The following is a 23,334-nucleotide window of genomic DNA, read 5'->3' as shown; positions in this document are numbered from 1 at the left end:
TTTACGACAACCCCACCACCATACACTGATCTAGCACCTTTCAGCCCCAAGGATCCCAAAGAGACTTACACACACAGTCCCCCCATGAAGCACAGCCAGCGCTGGTGACAGCCAGTTAGCAGCCATTGCATAGCACCCTGCCAACTTTGGGGACGAAGCAGACGATAGGCTGGAGTCTAGAAACCAGGTGTATGTGAGGGGAAATGGGCTTTTTACGCTTTGTCGGTTATTCTCCTATTACATTTCCTCTGCTGCTTCTTTCGTATGGTGAGAGTGGAACAGCAAAAGCAAAGGTGTGGCTACAGTTAAGATCCATTTACTCTGCCTACATTAGAAAACAAGATTTTTCTGAGTCCCTTCTCAAAGTGAACCCACCCCCGGCTCCGAAGGAATTAAATGTACATCATTTTTCCATGTAATCATTTTGCCAAGCAGGGGGGGCTTTCCAAGGATTTCTACCCATGTATACCCCGCCTGAGGGTGCAAACACAGGTCCCAGCATACATCCCCCCCTAAGAAAGCTGAAACCTCTGGAGTTCGGTGAATACGCACCAAGGTAGCTCTCACTGCAGCTTCATCTATTATACCTCCCCTCAGCATAACGGGGGAACATGTGCTGGAGCCAGTCATAGAACCACGTGTTCTGCTCGTACCTTCATGTTCTCTAACTTACATTTGCCCGGGGGGCGGAGTTGGGCCACACCATAGATTAACAAACACACAGTTACAAATGTTTGCTGGTGCAGTGGGGGAGAAGGAGAGTGTTATTGGTGATGAGGTTGGGTTATGTACAAAATAATCTCCGGCAGGTTGTCTATTTGCAGGTTTCTTCCAGTTTATTTTGCAAGTCTTGGCTATGGCTGCAGGCCTTTTCTCCTGATGCTTTTTTCACGTATGGCTGATGTACTTCACTGTGCATTTGTTTAATTTCACCTTGAGCACAAAGAGCGTATCCTGTGTTACTCGGGACCTTCAGAACCCAAAGAAGTGATAATGTAACTGTTTCACTCCAGGCAGTGTCAGGAATAAATCAGTGGGAACACAGCACTTCAGGCTGATGAAAAATTGATATGAGTAAGAGTTCACTTACCTAAAATGACAATTTATTAGCTGTAAGCACACTCACACATAAGCAATAGGTTTAGAACATCCCGCATAATTACCTAAAATCTGAGCTTGTATTGAGAAACTAGCAGCATGTCTGTGATGGCCGGTCTCTTCCCCGCCGGGGAGTATGATGTGAGGAAATTCTCTCAGAATAGCTTCAGAGAACTGCTTTGAAGTACACTCTATTACCTAGTCTTTTTATAGCTACCTTTCATACAACACACAGCTTATAGTGACCCCTACTGGGTCATCACCTCTTCTAACTTCAGTAAACTACTTATAACACAAACCATTCCTAACAATCTTAGGGTACGTCTATACTTACCGTCCGGGTCGGCGGTTAGCGTTCGACTACTCGGAGTTCGATATATCGCGTCTAATCTAGACGCGATATATAGAACTCTGAACGCGCTCCTGTCGACTCCGGAACTCCACCACCGCGAACGGCGGTGGCAGAGTCGACGGGGGAGCCGCAGACTTCGATCCCGCGGCGTCTGGATGGGTGAGTACTTTGAACTAAGGTAGCTCGAGCGAGTAGCTGAACTTGCGTACCTTAGTTCGAACCGCCCCCCTAGTGTAGAGCAGGCCTTAGTCATAAAAAGCTTCTGTATAAAACACACTCAAACTCAAGGTCTCCATCCACTTATTTTCTTTCAGTCTCAATTTGTTAACTCTTTTCTCCCCTCCTCCCACTCTGATTAGCAGGAACTGCAAGCCTGCAGCTAGCATTTGACCTTGCCTCCAGAAGTCCTGCTTCTTCATATGAAGCCTCAACTAGATGGTGTTCTATTTTATTAATTCATGGTGGCTGAATGCGCACAATATGCTGGCAATTAGCTTGATCAGAGTCTGGGGTAATAACACCCCTCCATTCTGGGGCTCTTATTCGATAATTGCTTAGCAAGGCGTTTCCCTCCCCTCGACTCCCCACACACATATAGTTAGTATCTTGCATAGAAGGCTGTTCTGTGATGGCTTTTTTAGCATTTCAGATTTTTTTTCATGCATATCACTTATGCTCCTGTTCAGATTGCTCTTCCACTCTTACCGCAGCCGTGGCTAAGTATCTACTGAACAATTTCAAATAAAGTTCAGTGTCTGGCTAAAACCAGAATGTTCACAATGAAGAACTAACTTCTGCCTCTCTAGCGCCCAGGGATTCTTCCAGGCAGAGGACTCCCTCTCTAGTCAAGCTAGCTGGCTCTAAGGTTGCTTTATGGCACCAGAGGGTCTGAGCTAATACATTAACTCTCTTCTTTATATTGTGAAGCAAGCTTCTACTCATGGATCCGTCCTGCTGGTCAAGGCCAACTGAGTGAGGCCTTGTAGCGGTGTGATCACCTGCTCCTGCCTGGGAGGGCTTAAAACAGCCCAGGAGAGGGCTGTTGCTGGAGTAAGTGGCTCCCAGGCTGATTGGGAGAAGTAGCCTCAGGTGTGGCCATGCCCCAATCAGGGCTCAGCTGGCCTTTATAAGAGGGCAGTGGGTCAGGTGCAGACAGCCTCTCTCTCTAGCCTTTGGAGAGGGAGGGACCAGGCCGCCTGGGGAGCTGAGGAAGGTACCAAGGGTTGAGCAGTGTTGGGGAAGGGCCAGGGAGCTGGGGAGCTCCAGCCTAGCAGAGCCCCAGGCTGGGGGCCGAAGGAAGGGCCCACTCAAAGGTACTAGGGCTGCCGAGGGGCAGCTCCATTATAGATAGAGGCAGCAGGTCCAAACCCAACCTTGCCTGTGGTGAGTGGCTTATACTGAAGTCTGCCCCAGGGAGCGGGGGCTGGTTGGTGACTGGCAGAAGCCTATGTAACCCTTCTGCTGGGCTGAAACAATAGCAGCAAGGGCCGGGTTCAATACATAGGGGTCCCTTCCCCACAACATAATGCAAAACCAGCTCGAGCCCCCACCCAGTGACCTGGGAAAATCTTACACACACCCCTGGGCGCCTCGAGGAGGCAATACTTCCCCTCTCGCAAGCACAGAGTCTTGGTGTAGCAGAAAAGGTTTAATACATGATAAACAACAAGCATTAAATAGGGAAAATACCTCAGCTAGAGTTCATAGGTCAAACCGTGAGCAAAGACCCACCCCAGCAAATTGGGCCGTGTCCTTCTCTCGGGGCCCTTGAGTCCAGCAACCCCCCAAATCACCCACAGTCCCAAAAGTCCCACAATCCAAAAGTCTCTGTCCTTGGTCAGTGCAGCCCCAGAGTTCAAGAGTCTCTCTGCAGAGGTTCCCCTCCCCAGCCTGGGTAGAAAGGGGCACCTTACGTGGTTTCGGGGCCAACTGCCCTGCCTCTTCGTGGGGTTCTGCTTCCACTAGTCGTCCCCGCAAACAGCTCAGCTCCGCTTCCTCTGTGGGCTGCTCCGCTCTGCCAGCTGCTCTGGTCCACCAGCTGTCCTGTGAGCCACTCCAGCCGTCCTCACGAGCTGCTTGGCTCCACTCACCCAGTGGCTGCACAAACTGCTCCACTCTGCTCTGCCAGCTGCTCTGCTCCACGGTATTGCTTCAGGCTCCCCCACTCATTAGCACAGTACTCAGTGCTCTCAGCTCAGCAAGTCCAGCTCTTTAGTGATTTCAGCTCTTAGTGATTCCAGCTCATAGTAGGGGAGCCCCAGTGCCAGTGAGTTCAGCTCAGTAACCTGTATCTAGATTCTTAAGGGAATCAAAAATTAACTCTGACATTCCACAGTGGAGAGAGGCACAAGTAGAACTGGTGCTTCTGGCTCACACAAGAAGCCTGCACCACCCAGTACAGATATCTGTCCCCAGCCTCTCTCTCTTGACTGGGTTTTGGAACCCATGTCCCTTGTCTAGCAAGTGCTATTTAGTTGACAATGAAACCCTCTATCATAAGACAGTTTTGTAGTTCCTCGTTTACTTAATCGGGATGACAACATTTTATTGCTCCTGCCCCAATAACAACAAAATTGGGGCTCCCATAGCTGTGAAAATAACCATCCCAGGCTGCTTTACAGTATGCTAAGTGGGGTGGGAGTGCCAATGCAAATAACTGAAATGCTAATGCGAATACTTGAAACTTCTTTCCGCACTCCCCATAATCTACCACCAGATGTCAGGGTAGAGCTCATCCTGACTCTGCTTACACCTACGACTGAGGTGGGGATAGGGAGTGGCAGTGGGGGTTCCCCAGGGAGGGAAGACCCAGATACTGAGGGATGTACTGCCAGGGGGCAGCACCCTGGAGTGCAAGGGGCACTGGATCCACGAGGGACACAAGTGCCCTGGTGAAAGCAGGACACCGGCCTGCAGAGGGCGCTCTGACGGCTGGAGAGCTAATTCCCAGAAGGTACCAGAAGGAGGCGCCATGCTTATGGGCCTGTATTACACTGAGTGGCGCTCACATCTTTTACCATTTGCTCCATGCCCTCTGCTTACATCCCCTTCCTCTCCCTCCCCCAAATGTATGCCGTAAGGCTTAGCACAGCCTTTTTATTTGAAAGAGTTTGGGCTAATACAATCTCTTTGGGAATTCCCGGCAGAAGGTCCTAGTGGCTCAGGAATGTACCCGCCAGACACCTGTTGGGCAGCTAGTCCCTTGTGATGTGGCTACCCTCTATTTTCAGTGTACTTGCATGAGCAGAACTAGCATGGCTATGCTGCCACCAGGCGGATTTACACCTCTAGCCTGATGTGCAGCTATTGCCTTAGGGTCTGTCTACACTTCAAACACTGGTGCAGCGCTTCAGTGTAGACACTCACTATGTCGACGTGAGGGGTTCAGCCAGCAGTGCAGTTAATCCACCTCCCCAAGAGGCAGCAGTGAGGTCAATCAATGAACTCTTCCACTGACCTAGCACTGTCTACAGTGGGGTTAGGGCAGCATATCTATGTCTCTTGGGGGTGGATGTTTCATGCCCTGAGGGACAGAGCTCTGCTGAGGTCAGTTTCCACTGCAGTCAAGCCCTCACTGGTTACATAGAATCTACCCCACAGAGCCTTCATTTAAGACGTTAGGGCCCTTTCTCACTGCTGACACTCCAAGCCCTGATTTCTACGTTGCTTACAACACACACTGGGCTGTTAGCGACCATGAGGCTATTCAGTTGCATTAGGGTTTTGCCCTCTAGCCTAGCCCTCTCACCCACTGGGAGCTAAAAAAGAAAAAAAAATCTTGTCATGGAGGACAATGGAAGTTGATTGCTCAGAGAATGCGGCATCAGGCTCGAATGTAAGCCCTCAAAACATTAATTGCAATAAAAATGATGCATTCAAAACATTTAACATCTATTGTAAAAAGATCTTTTGCATTCCTGACTACCAGATTTGTAGAAAATCTGGTTTTACTGGATATTTTTCATGACAGAGGATGCGGGAGGAGGGAATCTGTAATTGATTTTTTAAGAAGAACCAGGAGAAAATGAGAAATGTTAACTCAGGAGGAAAAATCTGACAAATCTTTGCTGATGAGTTGAAGGAACCAGTAGACGGGGTCCTAGTAGGGTTTCCGGGTTAGGACAAGAAAGCTCTTGTGTAGCTGTTTGAGGGTGTGTTGATTGTGCTTGGAAACTTTGTCCTCCGCCAGTGTCAGCAGCAAGTGGATGGGCAGGGCTCTACTCCAGACACTCCTCCCTCTTACAGCTGCAGGGGTGCACCTGGCTGGGGAAGATGCCACTGCAGGCTGTCCCTGGGTTAATGTGGCTGTGGCAGAACATGCCCTTTCAGACACTGGCCATGTTCTTAGGCCTGTTTCTGCTGATTGCTGATTACACAAAAAGGAGATGGCCAAAGAATTTCCCTCCAGGACCTTTGCCCCTGCCTTTCCTGGGCCACGTGCTCCATATAGATTTCAAACAGCCCCACAGGACCATAGAGAAGGTAAGTGGGGAAGGGAAGCAAGTGTAGGAGTTCTGTTTGCCAGAGCTTATTTTTACCAGGGAGTGGTGGGTGAGAGAGATGCTGGGTCAGACCCTCAGCTGTGCCTGAAGAATGTCTGGCGCAGCTCATGAGGGCACCACCTCTGCACTGCCAGGACCTTGGGGTTGTCGTGGAGCTGCTCTGGCCTCTGGCATAACTTAGAGCCATCTCTAGACTGCTCTGAGTTCTACCAGCTACTAACAGTCCCAGTGGGATCTGCTGCCCGGGATCACCAGAGCACCGGGAAACCCCTGGTCAAACCCCTTTTCCCTCAGCCAGTGTCTAGGATCCACCTGTGGATTCCTTTCCCCATGGAAATCCTCAGGAGGGAGGGTCCTCCAGGTTTGTCTGCCTTGTGCTGGGGTACAGTTTAAATTAGATTTGATGTATCAGTGAATCGAGGCCTGATTACGTGTGGATGGCAGTGTCTGATGCAGTGCACAATGTACCATGGCTTGAAGGTCGCTTGTGGGGAGTTGTGAGTGTCACAGGGCGCTTGCAATGTGTGCAGGAGCTTGGGCAGTGCAGGAGCAGGCCCACAAGGACTTACAGGTAAGAAGAGGCTCCTAAAAAGTTACCAAGTATAGAAGGATTGAGACTTGGAAGGGGCTGTGCAGGGTTTGAGGTTGGTGCTCATCGGGGTTGCACCACACACCTCACAAGGAACTAGGTTGTGTGGGAATTTTCAGTGACATTTCAAAAGGGCTTGAGGGAATTTAATTACAGGCTTTTAAACAGATTTGTGAAGAATGGAGGCTTGGTAAAAACTTGTAAGGAATGCAGGGAGTTGGGCAAGAGTCGGAAGTTATGGGGAGTTGGGCAAGAGTTGGAAGCACCCTGCCCTAGGTGGGAGGATGTGATTAAGTGGGAGCTCACAAGGGTAAGAAAATGACTTATGAAGCCCAAGGGAGTTTGGAAGTTTACTTGTGAGCTGCTCTGCTCCACGGTATTGCTTCAGGCTCCCCCACTCATTAGCACAGTACTCAGTGCTCTCAGCTCAGCAAGTCCAGCTCTTCAGTGATTTCAGCTCTTAGTGATTCCAGCTCATAGTAGGGGAGCCCTAGTGCCAGTGAGTTCAGCTCAGTAACCTGTATCTAGATACTTAAGGGAATCAAAAATTAACTCTGACATTCCACAGTGGAGAGAGGCACAAGTAGAACTGGTGCTTCTGGCTCACACAAGACGCCTGCACCACCCAGTACAGTCTGTTTTACTTTGACATCCCTTAGGGAAAGGCACAGGGCATTCATTGTCCTTAGATATGCTTGTTTTATTGTTACCTCATTTTCCTCCCCATTTACATGCTTCATCCACCGGTTATATCCACTTGTGAGCTCATTCTTTTTCATCAGTGCTTGAACAGCCGAGCCCTTGAGTGATCTTGTTATACAAATACTTTTTTTTACAGTTATTATTATTATTAATTAAGTAGTCATTACATGGGCTCTAGTTCTGGTTATCAAAGAAATTACATATGAACTAAACCACGTGCTCTTTTTATTTTTCCAGCTTGTTGGAAAATATGGCAACATTTTCAGCTTGCAGCTTGGTAACCTGACATTTGTGTTTGTAAATGGATTCCAGCTGGTGAAAGAAGTGCTTGTCCATCAAGGTGAATACTTTCTTGATCGCCCACAAATTCCTCAGATCTACAAAGTCTTTGGTACATTTGGTGAGTTTCTTTTCTTATATTTTTCTTCAAGTATTTTAGATGTAACGTTTTTAATAATCAAGGCACCAATCCTGCAAACACTTACAAATGGGCTTCACCTTATGCACATGAACAGTCTCACTGATGTGTGCTCTGGTGTAGTAACTTAGGCCCAGATCCTTAAAGGTGTTTAGGTGCCTAACTTCTAGTAAAATCAATGAGAGTTAGGCACCTAAATACCTTTGAGGATCTGGGCCTTAGTGAATTCCTCAGTTCTGCAAAAACTTACACATGTGCTCATGTCTCATTGACTTCTCATGTTCACATTCCAACTGCCATATCCCTGGCGACAGCAGCAGCAGATTCTCATGACTACCATGTAGCTGTGATGGCATGTAGAATGGACTTCCATCCTGGATGGTCTCTTGCAAGTTTTCCTTCAGCAAGAGTCAGAATGGGAGGATTTAGGCTTCTGAAATCCCTCAAAATTGCATCTTCCAACCTCATTTGTGGTCGGCATTGCAGCCTACTTCCTTGAACCTCAGCTCTATACACCTTCTGTTAAAGTGCAACTTCTGCATGTTGGACATGACTCCACCATTGCTAGAGGCCATGCACTCTGATATAATAGTGATGAGCATGGCTAACAGAACAGAAGAAAATATCCTGTGGAAAGATAGTCGGGCCTCACTTAAACTTGAAAAAGGAAAGGAGGGTTAAAGTTTTCTAGTCTTCTAATGACCATTACAATATACCAGGTGTCATTTTTCACCCCAGGATTAGTTTTCTCTAATGGACATAGCTGGAAACAACAGAGAAGATTTGCTTTATCAACTCTAAGAAACTTTGGCCTGGGGAAGAGGAGCTTAGAAGAACGAATACAGGAGGAGAGCAGATACCTTACAGATGCAATTGAGGAAGAAAAAGGTGAGAACTAGAGAGAATGACACTTTAATTATTCTATCAAAAATTGTAGCTCTTCTTTGGCAATGAACGTGAAGTAACAGAGATGTGCCTGAAACATGATGTTTGAATCCAGATCTTTCCTAACATTCAGTTCAGATGAGGGATTTGGCTTAGACCATTAGCCATATATGAACCTTGGTGCCATGGTCCAGATCTGGATACGGATCCAAAAGTTTGGTGGTGTTTGGGATTCATGTTTTTATATCGGTCAGTAATAGCACTAAATGCTGAGTTGTCAGCATCAATGTAGCCACACAAATTTACAAAACAGTCCCACAAAAATGTTCATTGCCAAGATTAATGACCATGGAGAGAAAGTGGTTCCTAATCACATATATGTAAAACCTCCCTACATTATAACAAAGGCAGAGACCTGTGTGAAAAAATATAAATGTCTCTATACATAGCAAAAACTGACTTGAACTGGTAGATTTGATATGCTGCATGCATCAAAATGCAGCTCATCGCATCTATGTGTTTAACAGTTTTTCAATATTCAGATAGGCGACAATGCAGCAAATGGTGCTCAAGGGATATGTATGAGTGTGTGATATATGCATATGTTCAGGTTTTATTCATGGATTTCATACACACCAAATAGTTTATGTCTGTCAACAACTTTCTTCCCCTTTTCTAAGAAGCCAGAACACCACCAATTTCTCCCATTTTCTCTTCTAGGGCAACCTTTTGACCCTCACTTTAAAATTAACAATGCTGTTTCCAACATAATCTGTTCCGTCACTTTTGGGGACCGGTTTGAATATCATGATAGTCACTTCCAGAAGTTACTGTGGTTGATTGATGAGATTGTGTATCTCCAGGGAAGTATTTGGATCCAGGTAGAGCTTGTTTGATTTTGACTTTAAACATATGAAAACAATGGCAAAACCCCGAGCAGTTTCACTGGAAGCAGGGCTGAGTGTGACAGCGTTGTCCCAGATTCACTTCTACCATAGCCTGATTGCGGCATCCATGCTCTCATTTTCCCCAACAAATTTCTCTCCACCTCAGTTCCCCCTTTGGCTAGTCTCTTTCATCTGGCCCCCCTGAAGGTATCGTGCTAGAAGATCCTCAAACCTGATTTTCTATACCAGTGCCGCCACCCCACAGGCACTTAACATGATCTCTAACTGGGCTGACAACCCAGTGGGCTGTTTCAGTGGGCATCAGGGAGGTGAGTGTAGAAGAGAGGAAGAAGAAAAGGTGCCAAATCCTCACTGCTCCCAAGCAACTCCCTTCCTTGCTGTCACACTGTGCATTGGACTCTGTGCTCAGGAGAGGGTTGGCTCAAGGGCCTGTGTGGCAGGGATAGATCCGCTGGATACTCTTGCGGCAGTGAGGATGGCAGGGTGTCATTACACAACAGGCCTGGTGGGATATGACATCCGGAGGTACAGCCAACCTACTGTCAGGGTCAAGGGCTCGTCCAGCTGGCAGCTTCTCCAGGTGGCCCCATTTGCAGGAACAAACTACTGTGTTTCATAATGGTGCTGGCTCACTGACACTGGCCCTGAAAACAGGGGCAATCATGGTTTCCAGGGACACGTTGTTATCCAACCCCTGTTGGACCTTTCTCCTCTTGTTACTTCCCGGTTCAGCACAGCATAGTGGCTGAGATGAGACATAATCCTGCTACTGCAGCAGCGGTCATGTTGAGAGGCAAAACACAGTGCCTGCGTCTATCTGCTTACGGTGCTGGGCTCAGGCAGTCTTCCGTGTGTTTTACAAACACTCCAATAACAAAGTCCAATCTCCGATAAAAACTGTGGTAACATCAATATTATCAACATCATGTGTCAGAATGTGAGGCCAGATTCTGACATCGTGACCTTTATATCCTTCCTTGCTTTTAAATCAACCAATTGTTAGCAGGGTGGCCATTCAGCACATTGTCCTGTAGAGGGCGCCAAAGCAATAGGAGCAGTAGCTGGTGACTGGCCCAGCAGTCACAGCAGAGGGCTGAGAGAAGACAGTGCATATCTTAACAAGAAAAAACGGGCTTGTGGTTAAAACGCTGCACTGGGACTCAGGACCCCTAGCTTCACTTTCTGGCTCTGTAACAGATGCCTGTGCGGTCTTGGCCAAGTCATTTACTATCTCTCTGCCTCAGTTCTCACTCTGTAAAATGGCGATAATATTTCCTTTCTCTTACCCTCTGTCTCTCCTGTCGCTTTAGATTCTAGACTCCTCCGGTCAGGGACTCAGTGTTGTGTATCTGTCAAGTGCCTACCATAATGGGGGCCTGATCTCAGTTGAGGGCTCTGAGCACATCCATAATACAATTATATATCAATGTGGTTTAATAAACGCAGTGTCTTCAGCAGAATGCATGTAGGTGTATTAAACCGCGAGATGCATGTTTTTAAAACTCGGCTAAAATGTATTGTGGTCTCTTTGTATGTCAAAAGCTGTATAACTCCTTCCCCACCATAATGAAGTGGATACCTGGACGCCATCACACCATTTTTAAAAACTGGGAAAATTTGAAGTGTTTTGTGAGGGAAATAATAGCAAAGCACAGAGAGGACTGGAATCCATCTGAAACCAGAGACTTCATTGACTGTTATCTGAAGGAAATATCAAAGGTAAGAGAGCAAAGAACAAAGTGAACAGGAACAAACCACTTCTGTGTTTTAAAAATTAGAAGTAGAATGACAGTAACAGGGCTCACCAATTGAGTTGTCTGAGCATCCGACCCTCCATTAGTTAACAGTTAGAAACCCTAGGTAGGAAAGAACTGATTCAGCAAAGCCTTTAAGCACATGTTTTCCTTTGAGCCAGGGAGAGCAGTCAGTGGGACTACTCGAATGGTTGTGCACTTTGCTGATTTGAACCCTAAAATGTAAGATTATCTGTGCCTTCGGGGCCAGACCCAAAGTCAGTTGAAGTTCATGGGAGTCTTTCATTCACTTCAGCAGGACCTCTGCTCAGACCTAAAATCAGCTCAAACTTTTCACTCTCAAGAATGATGCTAAAAGTACAGTCTTTCTCGCTAATGGTGCTGTCCTGGTGCTCTCACTGAAGGCAATGGAAATTCAGGGCACCCGGCACCTTGCAGAATTGAGCCTAGAATGATGTTTCCCTGGCTTTGTATAATACTAATAAATATTATTGTAGTCCCACCCACATATATCTTTGTTCTAAGGCCGATGCCGACCCGAGTTTCCATGAAGAAAATCTCATATTTTCCACACTGGATCTTTTTACTGCTGGAACTGAGACAACGTCTACAACCATTTACTGGGCTCTGCTGTACATGGCCCTATATCCAGATGTTCAAGGTAAATGGTAACGGTTTATATTTCTAATCTCTTAAGAGCTCTTGAATTTCTACCCTTAACGCTTGCCACATCGGGGGCTTTTCACAGCACTCAGAATGTTGGTTTATGAAATCTCTGTGCAAAGCTGCTTTCTTCCCACAATAATCGTTTTTCCCCATACAGAAACCCTTTCTTTTATTGGAATAGTTTCTTTTTTCTGCCCTCAGTTACACCTCCACCAACTACTGCAAGGGCAAGGAGTGCAATCCATAGTTGCAATACCCTTGATTAAAGAGGAAGATGGCCTTGTGGCTAATTAACAGGACTGGGACTCAGGATATCCAAGTCCTGGTCCAGGCTCTGCCTCAGATTTCCTGTGAGACATTGGGAAAATCATTTAATTCTGTAAATGTAGCTTGTGGATTTCTAAAAGGTGGTACACAGTCAGTGTCCTTTTCAGCCTTGAGATTTGACCCATGGAGGCTCCAAGGGGGACCTTCGTTGAAAATAATGGCAGATATAATCTGCTTCATTTAATGCAAAATAGGTGCATTCCTTGGACTCTTTGCAAGATGCTGGAATAACTCTGTGCCCCCAAAAAATTGAGTCTTGCCTGACACAGAAAACCAGCAGATAAATATTTTCATGCTCCAATATCTCTTGGGTCAGCCCGGTAATTGACTTTGCTATTTTGAATAGGGACAAAATACGTATTGATAATGCCTTTACATTTGATTTTGAGAAGTGGAGTAAATGCCTCTTGCCTTCCATATATGTATTAAAGGAGGTCTTCCTATTATGCCTAAATTACATTTTAAAATTCCTCTCACCTCCTGACCATTGCATTTGTCTCAGGCTAATCAGCTGTAGTTTTCTTATGTATTTGTCTGACAGATCGCTACATTGCTCACTGATGCTGTTTTCAATGCCTGAATCGAGCTTTATTAGGTGTAGCCTTAAAAACAATGAAGTCTAAACCCTGAACAACTTAAGCTTGTTCCAAGAACATATTATTCTTGGAACAATGGTGAACTCTGCTCTTTTCATAGAGAGGGTGCAAGCGGAGATTGAAGCAGTGATTGGCCAGTCTCGCCAGCCAGCCATGGACGACAGAGACAACATGCCATACACCAATGCAGTTATTCATGAAGTGCAAAGGATAAGCAACATCTTGCCTTTAAGTGCACCCAGAATGGCAACTAGTGACACAACACTGGCCGGATTCTATGTGCCAAAAGTAAGCTGGAAGGAAATTTAGTTTTCACTTCTTATCTTGGCTTAAGAAATTAAGAGATGAGCCCAAACCAAAGCCTCATATAGAAATACCTTCGCAACCTGGAGGACCCAGTTGTGAATCTGAACCCATTTTGGGACTAAACCGAGATCCAGAGCTGCATTTTACAGGTGGTCCCTATTTCTATAGTGAGCTAAAATTCCTCGACCAAAGCCTTGGATGCTCACATTCTCAAGCTTTGAGGAAGTTGAAATCTAGGTCAGACTTTTGCAGGCTGTCTTCATAAAACATGATGTACGTTATTTATTTTTAATTGCATGAAACCATAGTAAAAGGACTAAGAAATAAGTGCAGCACAAGTTCACCACTATGGCTATTGACTCATGAAAGGTCAGCCAGGCACTTGGACGCAGAGACTTAAAGGTATTTAGGCACCTAACTCTTCTGGAAATCAATGGGTGTTATGTGCCTAAATACCTTTGAGGGTCTGGGCCTTGGTGTCTACAGATGGGAGCGGCTGCTTCTTTTTACGGGTGGGGCGTATCTCATCTTCAGCCGCTCCAGAATTCTGAACTGCTTTCATCTCAAGCTGCAGCATTTCTGACTTCACCTAGCCATGCTGCTGAGCCGCAATTTCTCCCTATGGAAGGGAGCAGGCTGGAATTCCTACCCCAGCGTTCCCGGAGTATGTTCAGTGGAAGCTCTCCTCAGGTCCTAACACATGGGCGCATTCTTCTTCTCCAGCGTGTGGACTAATCCTCAGTGAAATGGGGACAAACTCATACTCAAGGGCAGTGAGCTCATTCTGGAGCTCAGCCAGGCAGAGGACCGTTCTACAGCAAGTGTGCCGCAGGAGACCATTGCCTGTGGCAACCTTCCATTCTGCAGACAGTAACCCTTCATTAATATAACTTATGGCAAATGTTTTTATACAGGAGCAGGGGGAGAGTGTATTATATCTGCAGATAGCAATTAGGAGTGCAAAAAAGAACTTTAGCGCACACGAGTGTTAGTTTGCAGGAGCACTTGCTGGATTTGCCTATAGGTATATACTACACACATATACATCATTCGAGGCCAGCAGCCACCACATTTCTGAAAATCTGGCCCTTAAAAAAGAAAGGTGGGTGGATGGGTTGTGCTCCCTTTTGATGCCTTATGCTGTATAAAGAATGCCTGAGAGTTTATATTTTTTCTGCTTGTTTTTTCTATTAGAAATTCAACCTTGCCTACCCTGTTTTTCCTATGAGATGCAGGAGAACTAGTTGTCTATAACACCACACCTGTGAAGGAAATTAACCTGTATAATTGACATGGGAATTGATTTTTAATCAGACTGGTGTTCATTTTTGGTTTGCTTGTCTGTTGTGATATTAACACCTCAAATTCTTAAAAACCGGTTGGTAGAAAAGCTCTCGTTCTTCAAAGATTAACAGCCCACTCCTTCATCTAAAGTCTGTGATGGCTTCCATTCTTCTCTCTCTGGGACCTCCAGAGAGACTACTCGCAAAACCAGGGAAAGCCAGATTTGAAATTCTAGATAAATGTAAGATAAAGAACTGGCTGGAAAATTATCCTTTTAAAAAAAAAAACAAAATCCTTTTGTGCCTTCTTTGTACAGCATAAAAGGTTAAAATGAAATGCATGACCCCCTCTTTTTTGCCTCTTTGAGGGTCACAATTAAAAATGGAATCAGGGAAGGTTTAAATTCCTTTATTTCTCTTTCTTTAGGGCACTGTTTTGATTCCCAATTTGACATCAGTGCTGTTTGACAAGAATGAGTGGGAAACCCCTCATACTTTTAATCCTAAGCACTTCCTGGAGGATGGTCAGTTCAAGAAAAGAGAAAGTTTCCTGCCATTCTCTGCAGGTGAGATGTGTCTGACTCTGTCCATTCGCACTATCGCACCAAGTCTTGGCCTCTCTCATTTTCAGTTTAGAAAAACCCCACAGCATTTATTAGTGACAGAGGCACAATGGAAGATGGAAAGCTCAGAAATGAAAACCATGGCCAGAGATTGTGTTCCAGGGATGGGGTTCTGGATTTTGCAGTTTTTTCATAGGTAGAGGGCACATCATTCTTGAGTAAGTGCTCTCTCCTAGAACAAGGCTCGACACAACAACAGCAAAGAGCGGCCTCAGCTCTCCTACCCTTAGGGGTATGTGTACACTGGAGCTGGAGGTGTATTTTCTTTGTGGGGGGGATAAGCCCATGCTAGCTCAGAGTGCTCTAGTGCGGTAAAAATAGAGGTGTAGGCATGGTGGTGCGTGCAGCTGGATGGACTTGCCATCCCAAATACACCCCCTTCCGAGACCCTCAGAATATACTTGGGTGGCTAGCCGCTCATGCCACCACGGATACGCTTCTAGTATTAGTGCGCCAGCTCCGGTGTAGACATACCCTAAGGTAGGCACAAAGAGAAAGTAGCCTGCCTCACTTGTTAGGAATGTAGGAGTGAGGACAGAAGGAATAGCTGTCTTCACCTTTTACCACTTCTTTTCACTTGTAGGGAGAGTCAGCAGGGGGAATAAACATGGAAAAGATGATAAAAGTGGGAGAGATCCCTGAAGCACCCTCATAAAAACCAATTAGAACATTTTTCCATATGTGATACAGCATGGCCAGAAGGCAGCAGGAGAGTGTTACAAGGGAGCCTTATTCCCTGTAAGGGGAAGAAAGTCTCCTATAGATTAACTAGAGCACCTGAAGCCAATTAGAGCACCTGAAGCCAATTAGAGCACCAGCAGTCAGTCACATGATAAAAACCCCTGCTTCAATCAGGCAGTGTGGGAGTTGGAGCAGAAAGGATTGGCATTGGAGCAGAGAACAGTTTGAAGGAGTTGGAGCAGAGAACAGTTTGAAGAGAAAGCAGAGGAAAGTTTGGAGGAGTGCTGTGATGGGCTAAGAAGTCCAAGACCCTAGGTAAGTGGCACCTGGCTTGTGCAGAGGGAGGGCAGGAAGCCCCCCCACAAGCTGAAGGGCTGGAGAGGGAAGTAGCCCAGGGAAAGGAACCGCCAGTTCAAGTGGTTCACTACTATCCTCAGGGCCCCTGGGCTAGGACCTGGAGTAGAGGGCGGGCCGAGGTCCCTCCCTCTCCACTCCCCTCCTCAAAGACACTAGCGGGGCAATTAATATTCCAATTCAGGGGCAAGAAATGGTGCCATGAACCCCCCCCCCAAAGAAGAGAATGCATGAGACCCATCATAATAGTGCCGGCAATTTGCCACACATAGAATGTGGTGTATTCTCCATCACTTGGACTCACTTAAGGGCAGGTCCCACACAATTTAAATCAATAAGAACTTTAGCATTAAGTTCCTGAAACAAAAATGCATGTGAATTGGGGATTGACAGGTTTGCACAAACCTTGTTTATATACAGGTCTATCGGAGCTTTCTTGCCAATTAAAAGAACAAGCAATATTAGTATTCACTGTGTGTGGCTAAGGAAAGTATGTAAACCTTTTTCTTTTGAAGCGGTTTATATAGAAACTAAGGGTATGTCTATCCTACCCACTGGATCGTCGGACAGCGATCGATCCAGCGGGGTTCGATTCATTGCCTCTAGTCTAGAGGCGATAAATCGACCCCCGAGCGCTCTCTCGTTGACTCCTGTACTCTACCGCCTTGAGAGGCACAGGCAGAGTCAACACGGGAGCGGCAGCAGTCAACTCACCGCAGTGAAGACACCACGGTGAGTAGATCTAAGTACGTCGACTTCAGCTACATTATTCACGTAGCTGAAACTGCGTAACTTAGATAAATTCCCCCCACCCACCCAGTGTAGATTCAGGGACACACAGCCCCCTTCTTTAGCAATAATGCTGACTAGACCTGCGTGTGTTCAGCAGGCCGTGTGTTATGTCACTGAGAAGCGAGGCCAGGAAAAGATTACACCTCACCTATGTTATTTAATTTAAACTTTTTAATTAAGGAATAAAACAGGAGAATGTTAGGGAAGTAAGACATCAGCTAGACACAGAAATTGTAGCGCTTTAACTGTATTAGTATACACGCCTCCTAGATTTCTGTCAGTTAGGGGTGTGATTTTCTTTTTTAATCAATATAAGTTACAACATCACAGCCTTTCTAATGTGGATGCAGTTATGGGAAGGGGAATAAGCTATACTGAGATTAGGCACTAGTATAAAGACATTGTTATGCTGGTATAAAAATGTGTGTAGATTAGGCCTTCGATAGCTTTGCAGAGAAGTGGTTGATCATCCAAGAGCTATCAAACATGATTGTTTCTATTAGTAGAAGGAATTACGGTGGTACTGTTATTATTAATGTAAACCTTAGCATCCACAGTTATAAGTGAAGGAAAATGTAGTACTAAAAACAGAAAAAAGTGACTCAGAAGGGAGAAACTGATGACAAATCCATCTCTTCTTCCTCGCTGTTCCAAAATTGCTGCTGTGGAAAATTAACGCCCCATTTGTCCTGAGACCCTAACTGCTCTGACAAGAATCCGCTGGCTGATGTGCACAACTGTCTTCTTTTCAGGAAAGCGTGGTTGCCTTGGTGAGCCGCTGGCTAGAATAGAGCTGTTCCTGTTCTTCACTGCCCTCCTTCAGAAATTCACATTCCAAGCTCCAAAGGACGTGAAGCTAAGCCTTCAGTTCAGAATGGGACTTACTCTCGGTCCACAGCCATACCAGATCTGTGCACTGTCTCGGTAGGGAAAGCCAGGACATTTTTGTCATTGCCCCATTTCTCAAAATAATTAGGGTTTGCTGTGCTTCTATATAGGGCTCACCTCCTTACCATATAGGGCTGCATCGACAGTTCACTATGTCTCCAAATTTCCCTGCCTGCTTCCATTCTTATAAGCCAACAGGGGACCAATATCAGCAATTGGACGATTTGGGAACCTGATATTGGAAGGGGCTGGGGCTGTGATGATACATCCTACCATGACAGCAGCTCTTCCTGATGTCCCTGCCACACCAGTCTGTGTGCATGGCCTAAGAATTCTCACTCCTATATCTATTTGGTTGAAAAAAGGTAAGGATATTTCATGAATTTTTTCAAAAGGAACATTTTGTTTCATTTGCAGTTTTTCATGAAATATTTAGTTTTTCAATGTAAACTTTTCAAAGCACTTTTTTTTTTAAATTTCACTGGTGTGAAAAAAACACTAACTTTTCTCTCACTTTTTGATGAGGGGTAGGGAGAACTAAAACACAGGCGAGAAAGTGGGATTTTCCCTACCAACACAAAATTTAAAAAATGAAATTTCTTTGAAAAGAAAAGTTTCAACCGAGATTGACACATTTCTGCAGGACTTTTTTTTTCAAAAATACTTTTTTTACTGAAAAAACATCAACCAGTTTTAGACGCATCCTGCTGCCTCTGACTCTTGCCAACCACCATTGTTCTCTCACCCACTGTGATCTTTGATGAGAAGTCAATCCCCCTCTCCTGCCTGAAGTTTTTGTGGTGAGAGAGAACTCCTGAATCTTTAAAAAAAGTTAATACTAATACATTTTTAAAACCTGCCCACCTTGGGATTTGAATTCCTAACCTATATAACAGTACTAGTTATATAGTACCTGCTTCCCTGAGAGTTGCTGAGAAACCACATGGCCTTTAGATGGTGGGCCAGGCAGGGAACTAGGGCAGAGTATTAACATACAGACTATTCCACTTGGAACGTCCGGGTTGCTGATGGGGTTGGTTTAGTGCACATGTAGTTGAACGAAGGCGAGCTGGACGTTTCAGAGGCAAATTTAGAGTGGTTCTTAATTTTACTTTTGGTGTTTATTTTATGGTGTTTAGGTGCTTTAGAAATACTTCAGAGGGTCAGCTATTTTGTTGGCTGGCTGAGGCTCAGTGTAGCTAAAGAGCAGTTACATCCCTTAGTTTGCAACGTGGATAGTATTTTCAAGGGCAGTTTAAAAGTATTTGTTGAGCAATGTTGGATTTTGGCCCTATCATTCTTGAAAAGTGATTCCTCAAGAAATTCTAAGAGTAAAAGGAGTTAATTACATTTTTTTGCAAATTTAAAAATAACTTTCTGCAAAAAAGTTCCAATAACTGACATTTTTAAGTTAATAAAGAGCACTTGTTTGTATTGTTATTTATATAGCTAATTTGTTTACTCAAAGTTGTACTAACAAGATAAAAGAATGACAAGCCCAGGTTCTGAGCACACAATGACAAAATGCAATGCACACCTAACAGATCCTTGTACCTGTTTCACTGAAAGCCTTACGCTAACAGCAACATGAGTATAACCCTACTATCCAGAAAAATCCCCTACTAGAGTCCCATTGCTTATATGTTCCATTCTATGCATCCGATATATACTCTTCTTATATGTTCCATTCTATGCATCCAGTGAAGTGGGCTCTAGCCCATGAAAGCTTATGCTCAAATAAATTTGTTAGTCTCTAAGGTGCCACAAGTACTCCTGTTCTTTTTGCGGATACAGACTAATACGGATGCTACCCTGAAAGCTGAGTGCTGTAACTGTACACAACACCCACTGAACACAAAAAGCACTTTTCCCTTCTCTAGATCTCCTATCTAAGAAGCTATGTATACAGCTGTAGATTCCATATCTCCTGGCTCCCACTACTGTGCCTACATGAAAAGACCATTTATCCTGCACTTGCAATAGTAGATGCTTAGTTCAAGTAAATATAATCACCATTATTTGAAAAGCAATTTCCCTTTGGCTCCTTCTTCTTTTTCCCTATCATTTGTGTGCATGAATGCTTGCATGTGCCTGTGCCTATTTTCTCTCATAAGGTTGCTCGGCTTCCTGAAATAGGGTCAGATTTCTGTGAATGGGGGTTCGTGAAGCCAGCCATTTTCACCAGTTCCCCCCAACCCCTGCCCAACCACCTGCTGAAAACCCGAGGAGTCAGTGGAATGGCATTAGAGTTCAGGACATTTTTCTTCCCCATTCAAGCTGCATTGTTCTTTTCCTATTTATTCTGCTCTAAAACCTCATCAGCCTATTCCTGAACCAGATGGGAGGCTGGTGAGGAAAAATAGTTAATACAGTTCTGATGGATGCAATGTAGTGCTGATGGCGATTTGGATGGGCTGCTTAATGATGGCCTTAATGACACAAGAAGAGACTTTTGCTTTCATTGGAGGATTCGGTCTCAAACTCAGATAGAGGGTGTGTATTTCTGAGTTCATTTGGCAACTTCACAAGGACCGCTAAGGGGGCAAGAGTAGGTTAAAGAGGGGCCTAGTGCTAGTTTACGACAACCCCACCACCATACACTGATCTAGCACCTTTCAGCCCCAAGGATCCCAAAGAGACTTACACACACAGTCCCCCCATGAAGCACAGCCAGCGCTGGTGACAGCCAGTTAGCAGCCATTGCATAGCACCCTGCCAACTTTGGGGACGAAGCAGACAATAGGCTGGAGTCTAGAAACCAGGTGTATGTGAGGGGAAATGGGCTTTTTATGCTTTGTCGGTTATTCTCCTGTTACATTTCCTCTGCTGCTTCTTTCGTATGGTGAGAGTGGAACAGCAAAAGCAAAGGTGTGGCTACAGTTAAGATCCATTTACTCTGCCTACATTAGAAAACAAGATTTTTCTGAGTCCCTTCTCAAAGCGAACCCACCCCCGCCTCCGAAGGAATTAAATGTACATCATTTTTCCATGTAATCATTTTGCCAAGCAGGGAGGGCTTTCCAAGGATTTCTACCCATGTATACCCCGCCTGAGGGTGCAAACACAGGTCCCAGCATACATCCCCCCCTAAGAAAGCTGAAACCTCTGGAGTTCAGTGAATACGCACCAAGGTAGCTATCACTGCAGCTTCATCTATTATACCTCCCCTCAGCATAACGGGGGAACATGTGCTGGAGCCAGTCATAGAACCACGTGTTCTGCTCGTACCTTCATGTTCTCTAACTTACATTTGCCCGGGGGGCGGAGTTGGGCCACACCATAGATTAACAAACACACAGTTACAAATGTTTGCTGGTGCAGTGGGGGAGAAGGAGAGTGTTATTGGTGATGAGGTTGGGTTATGTACAAAATAATCTCCGGCAGGTTGTCTATTTGCAGGTTTCTTCCAGTTTATTTTGCAAGTCTTGGCTATGGCTCCAGGCCTTTTCTCCTGCTGCTTTTTTCACATATGGCTGATGTACTTCACTGTGCATTTGTTTAATTTCACCTTGAGCACAAAGAACGTATCCTGTGTTACTCAGGACCTTCAGAACCCAAAGAAGTGATAATGTAACTGTTTCACTCCAGGCAGTGTCAGGAATAAATCAGTGGGAACACAGCACTTCAGGCTGATGAAAAATTGATATGAGTAAGAGTTCACTTACCTAAAATGACAATTTATTAGCTGTAAGCACACTCACACATAAGCAATAGGTTTAGAACATCCCGCATAATTACCTAAAATCTGAGCTTGTATTGAGAAACTAGCAGCATGTCTGTGATGGCCGGTCTCTTCCCCGCCGGGGAGTATGATGTGAGGAAATTCTCTCAGAATAGCTTCAGAGAACTGCACCATAGCTTATAGTGACCCCTACTGGGTCATCACCTCTCCTAACTTTAGTAAACTACTTATCAACAAAACATTTCTGACAATCAGGGCCGGCTCCAGACCCCAGCGCGCCAAGCGTGCACTTGGGGCAGCGTGCCGCGGGAGGGCGGCAGGCGGCTCCGGTGGACCTCCCGCAGGCATGCCTGCGGAGGGTCCGCTGGTCCCGCGGCTTCGGTGGAGCATCCGCAGGCATGCCTGCGGGATGTCCACCGGAGCTGCGGGACCAGTGGACCCTCCACAGGCACGTCTGCAGGAGGTCCACCGGAGCCGCGGGACCGGCAACCACCAGAGCGCCCCCCCCGCCCCGCCCTGCAGCGTGCCGCCCTGCTTGGGGCGGCGCAATTCCTAGAGCCGCACCTGCTAACAATCTTAGCTGTAATAAGCTTCTGTATAAAACACACTCAAACTCAAGGTCTCCATCCACTTATTTTCTTTCAGTCTCAATTTGTTAACTCTTTTCTCCCCTCCTCCCACTCTGATTAGCAGGAACTGCAAGCCTGCAGCTAGCATTTGACCTTGCCTCCAGAAGTCCTGCTTCTTCATTTGAAGCCTCAACTAGATGGTGTTCTATTTTATTAATTCATGGTGGCTGAATGCGCACAATATGCTGGCAATTAGCTTGATCAGAGTCTGGGGTAATAACACCCCTCCATTCTGGGACTCTTATTCGATAATTGCTTAGCAAGGCATTTCCCTCCCCTCGACTCCCCACACACATATAGTTAGTATCTTGCATAGAAAGCTGTTCTGTGATGGCTCTTTTAGCATTTCAGATTTTTTTTTCATCCATATCACTTATGCTCCTGTTCAGATTGCTCTTCCACTCTTACTGCAGCCGTGGCTAAGTATCTACCAAACAATTTCAAATAAAGTTCAGTGTCTGGCTAAAACCAGAATGTTCACAATGAAGAGCCAGCTTCTGACTCTCTAGCACCTGGGGATTCTTCAAGGGCAGAGGACTCCCTCTCTAGTCAAGCTAGCTGGCTCTAAGGTTGCTTTATGGCACCAGAGGGTCTGAGCTAATACATTTATAGAGAGACCATTAACTCTCTTCTTTATATTGTGAAGCAAGATGCTACTCATGGATCCGTCCTGCTGGTCAAGGCCAACTGAGTGAGGCCTTGTAGCGGGATGATCACCCGCTCCTGCCTGGGAGGGCTTAAAACAGCCCAGGAGAGGGCTGTTGCTGGAGTAAGTGGCTCCCAGGCTGATTGGGGGAAGTAGCCTCAGGTGTGGCCATGCCCCAATCAGGGCTCAGCTGGCCTTTATAAGAGGGCAGTGGGTCAGGTGCAGACAGCCTCTCTCTCTAGCCTTTGGAGATGGAGGAACCAGGCCACCTGGGGAGCTGAGGAAGGTACCAAGGGTTGAGCAGTGCTGGGGAAGGGCCAGGGAGCTGGGGAGCTCCAGCCTAGCAGAGTCCCAGGCTGCAAGTCGAAGGAAGGGCCCACTCAAAGGTACTAGGGCTGCCGAGGGGCAGCTCCATTATAGATAGAGGCAGCAGGTCCAAACCCAACCTTGCCTGTGGTGAGTGGCTTATACTGCAGTCTGCCCCAGGGAGCGGGGGCTAGTTGGTGACTGGCAGAAGCCTATGACTGCGGTGGGGATAGGGGGTGGCAGTGGGGGTTCCCCAGGGAGGGAAGACCCAGATACTGAGGGATATACTGCCAGGGGGCTGCGCCCTGGTGTGCAAGGAGTACTGGATCCACGAGGGACACAAGTGC

The 23,334-nt window shown here is 46.0% G+C and overlaps 1 protein-coding gene across 1 annotated transcript; it reads left to right on the top strand.

The window, feature by feature from the left end:
* The first annotated feature begins 5,722 nt into the window (after window positions 1-5,722).
* LOC123376545 (cytochrome P450 2J2-like) lies at window positions 5,723-19,484 on the top strand. The gene is made up of 9 exons (XM_045028610.1): window positions 5,723-5,932; window positions 7,481-7,643; window positions 8,400-8,549; window positions 9,267-9,427; window positions 10,997-11,173; window positions 11,734-11,869; window positions 12,898-13,085; window positions 14,814-14,952; window positions 17,589-19,484. The coding sequence occupies exons 1-9, from the start codon at window positions 5,723-5,725 to the stop codon at window positions 17,762-17,764; spliced, it is 1,500 nt and encodes a 499-aa protein (XP_044884545.1). The 3' UTR covers window positions 17,765-19,484.
* The last annotated feature ends 3,850 nt before the right edge of the window (window positions 19,485-23,334 follow it).

Source organism: Mauremys mutica, chromosome 8, assembly GCF_020497125.1.
Source record: "Mauremys mutica isolate MM-2020 ecotype Southern chromosome 8, ASM2049712v1, whole genome shotgun sequence".
Classification (NCBI taxonomy): Eukaryota; Metazoa; Chordata; order Testudines; family Geoemydidae; genus Mauremys; species Mauremys mutica.
The sequence above is the reverse complement of the archived record's forward strand: the minus strand, read 5'-3'. Positions and strand labels throughout refer to the sequence as shown.

Excerpts from the sequence above, each read along its gene's own strand:
- LOC123376545 (XM_045028610.1), top strand. The coding sequence starts at position 5,723 with ATGCCACTGCAGGCTGTCCCTGGGTTAATGTGGCTGTGGCAGAACATG. Across the intron at positions 7,644-8,399 it reads CAAAGTCTTTGGTACATTTG|GATTAGTTTTCTCTAATGGA; the intron begins GTGAGTTTCTTT and ends TTTTCACCCCAG. Across the intron at positions 11,870-12,897 it reads CCTATATCCAGATGTTCAAG|AGAGGGTGCAAGCGGAGATT; the intron begins GTAAATGGTAAC and ends CTCTTTTCATAG.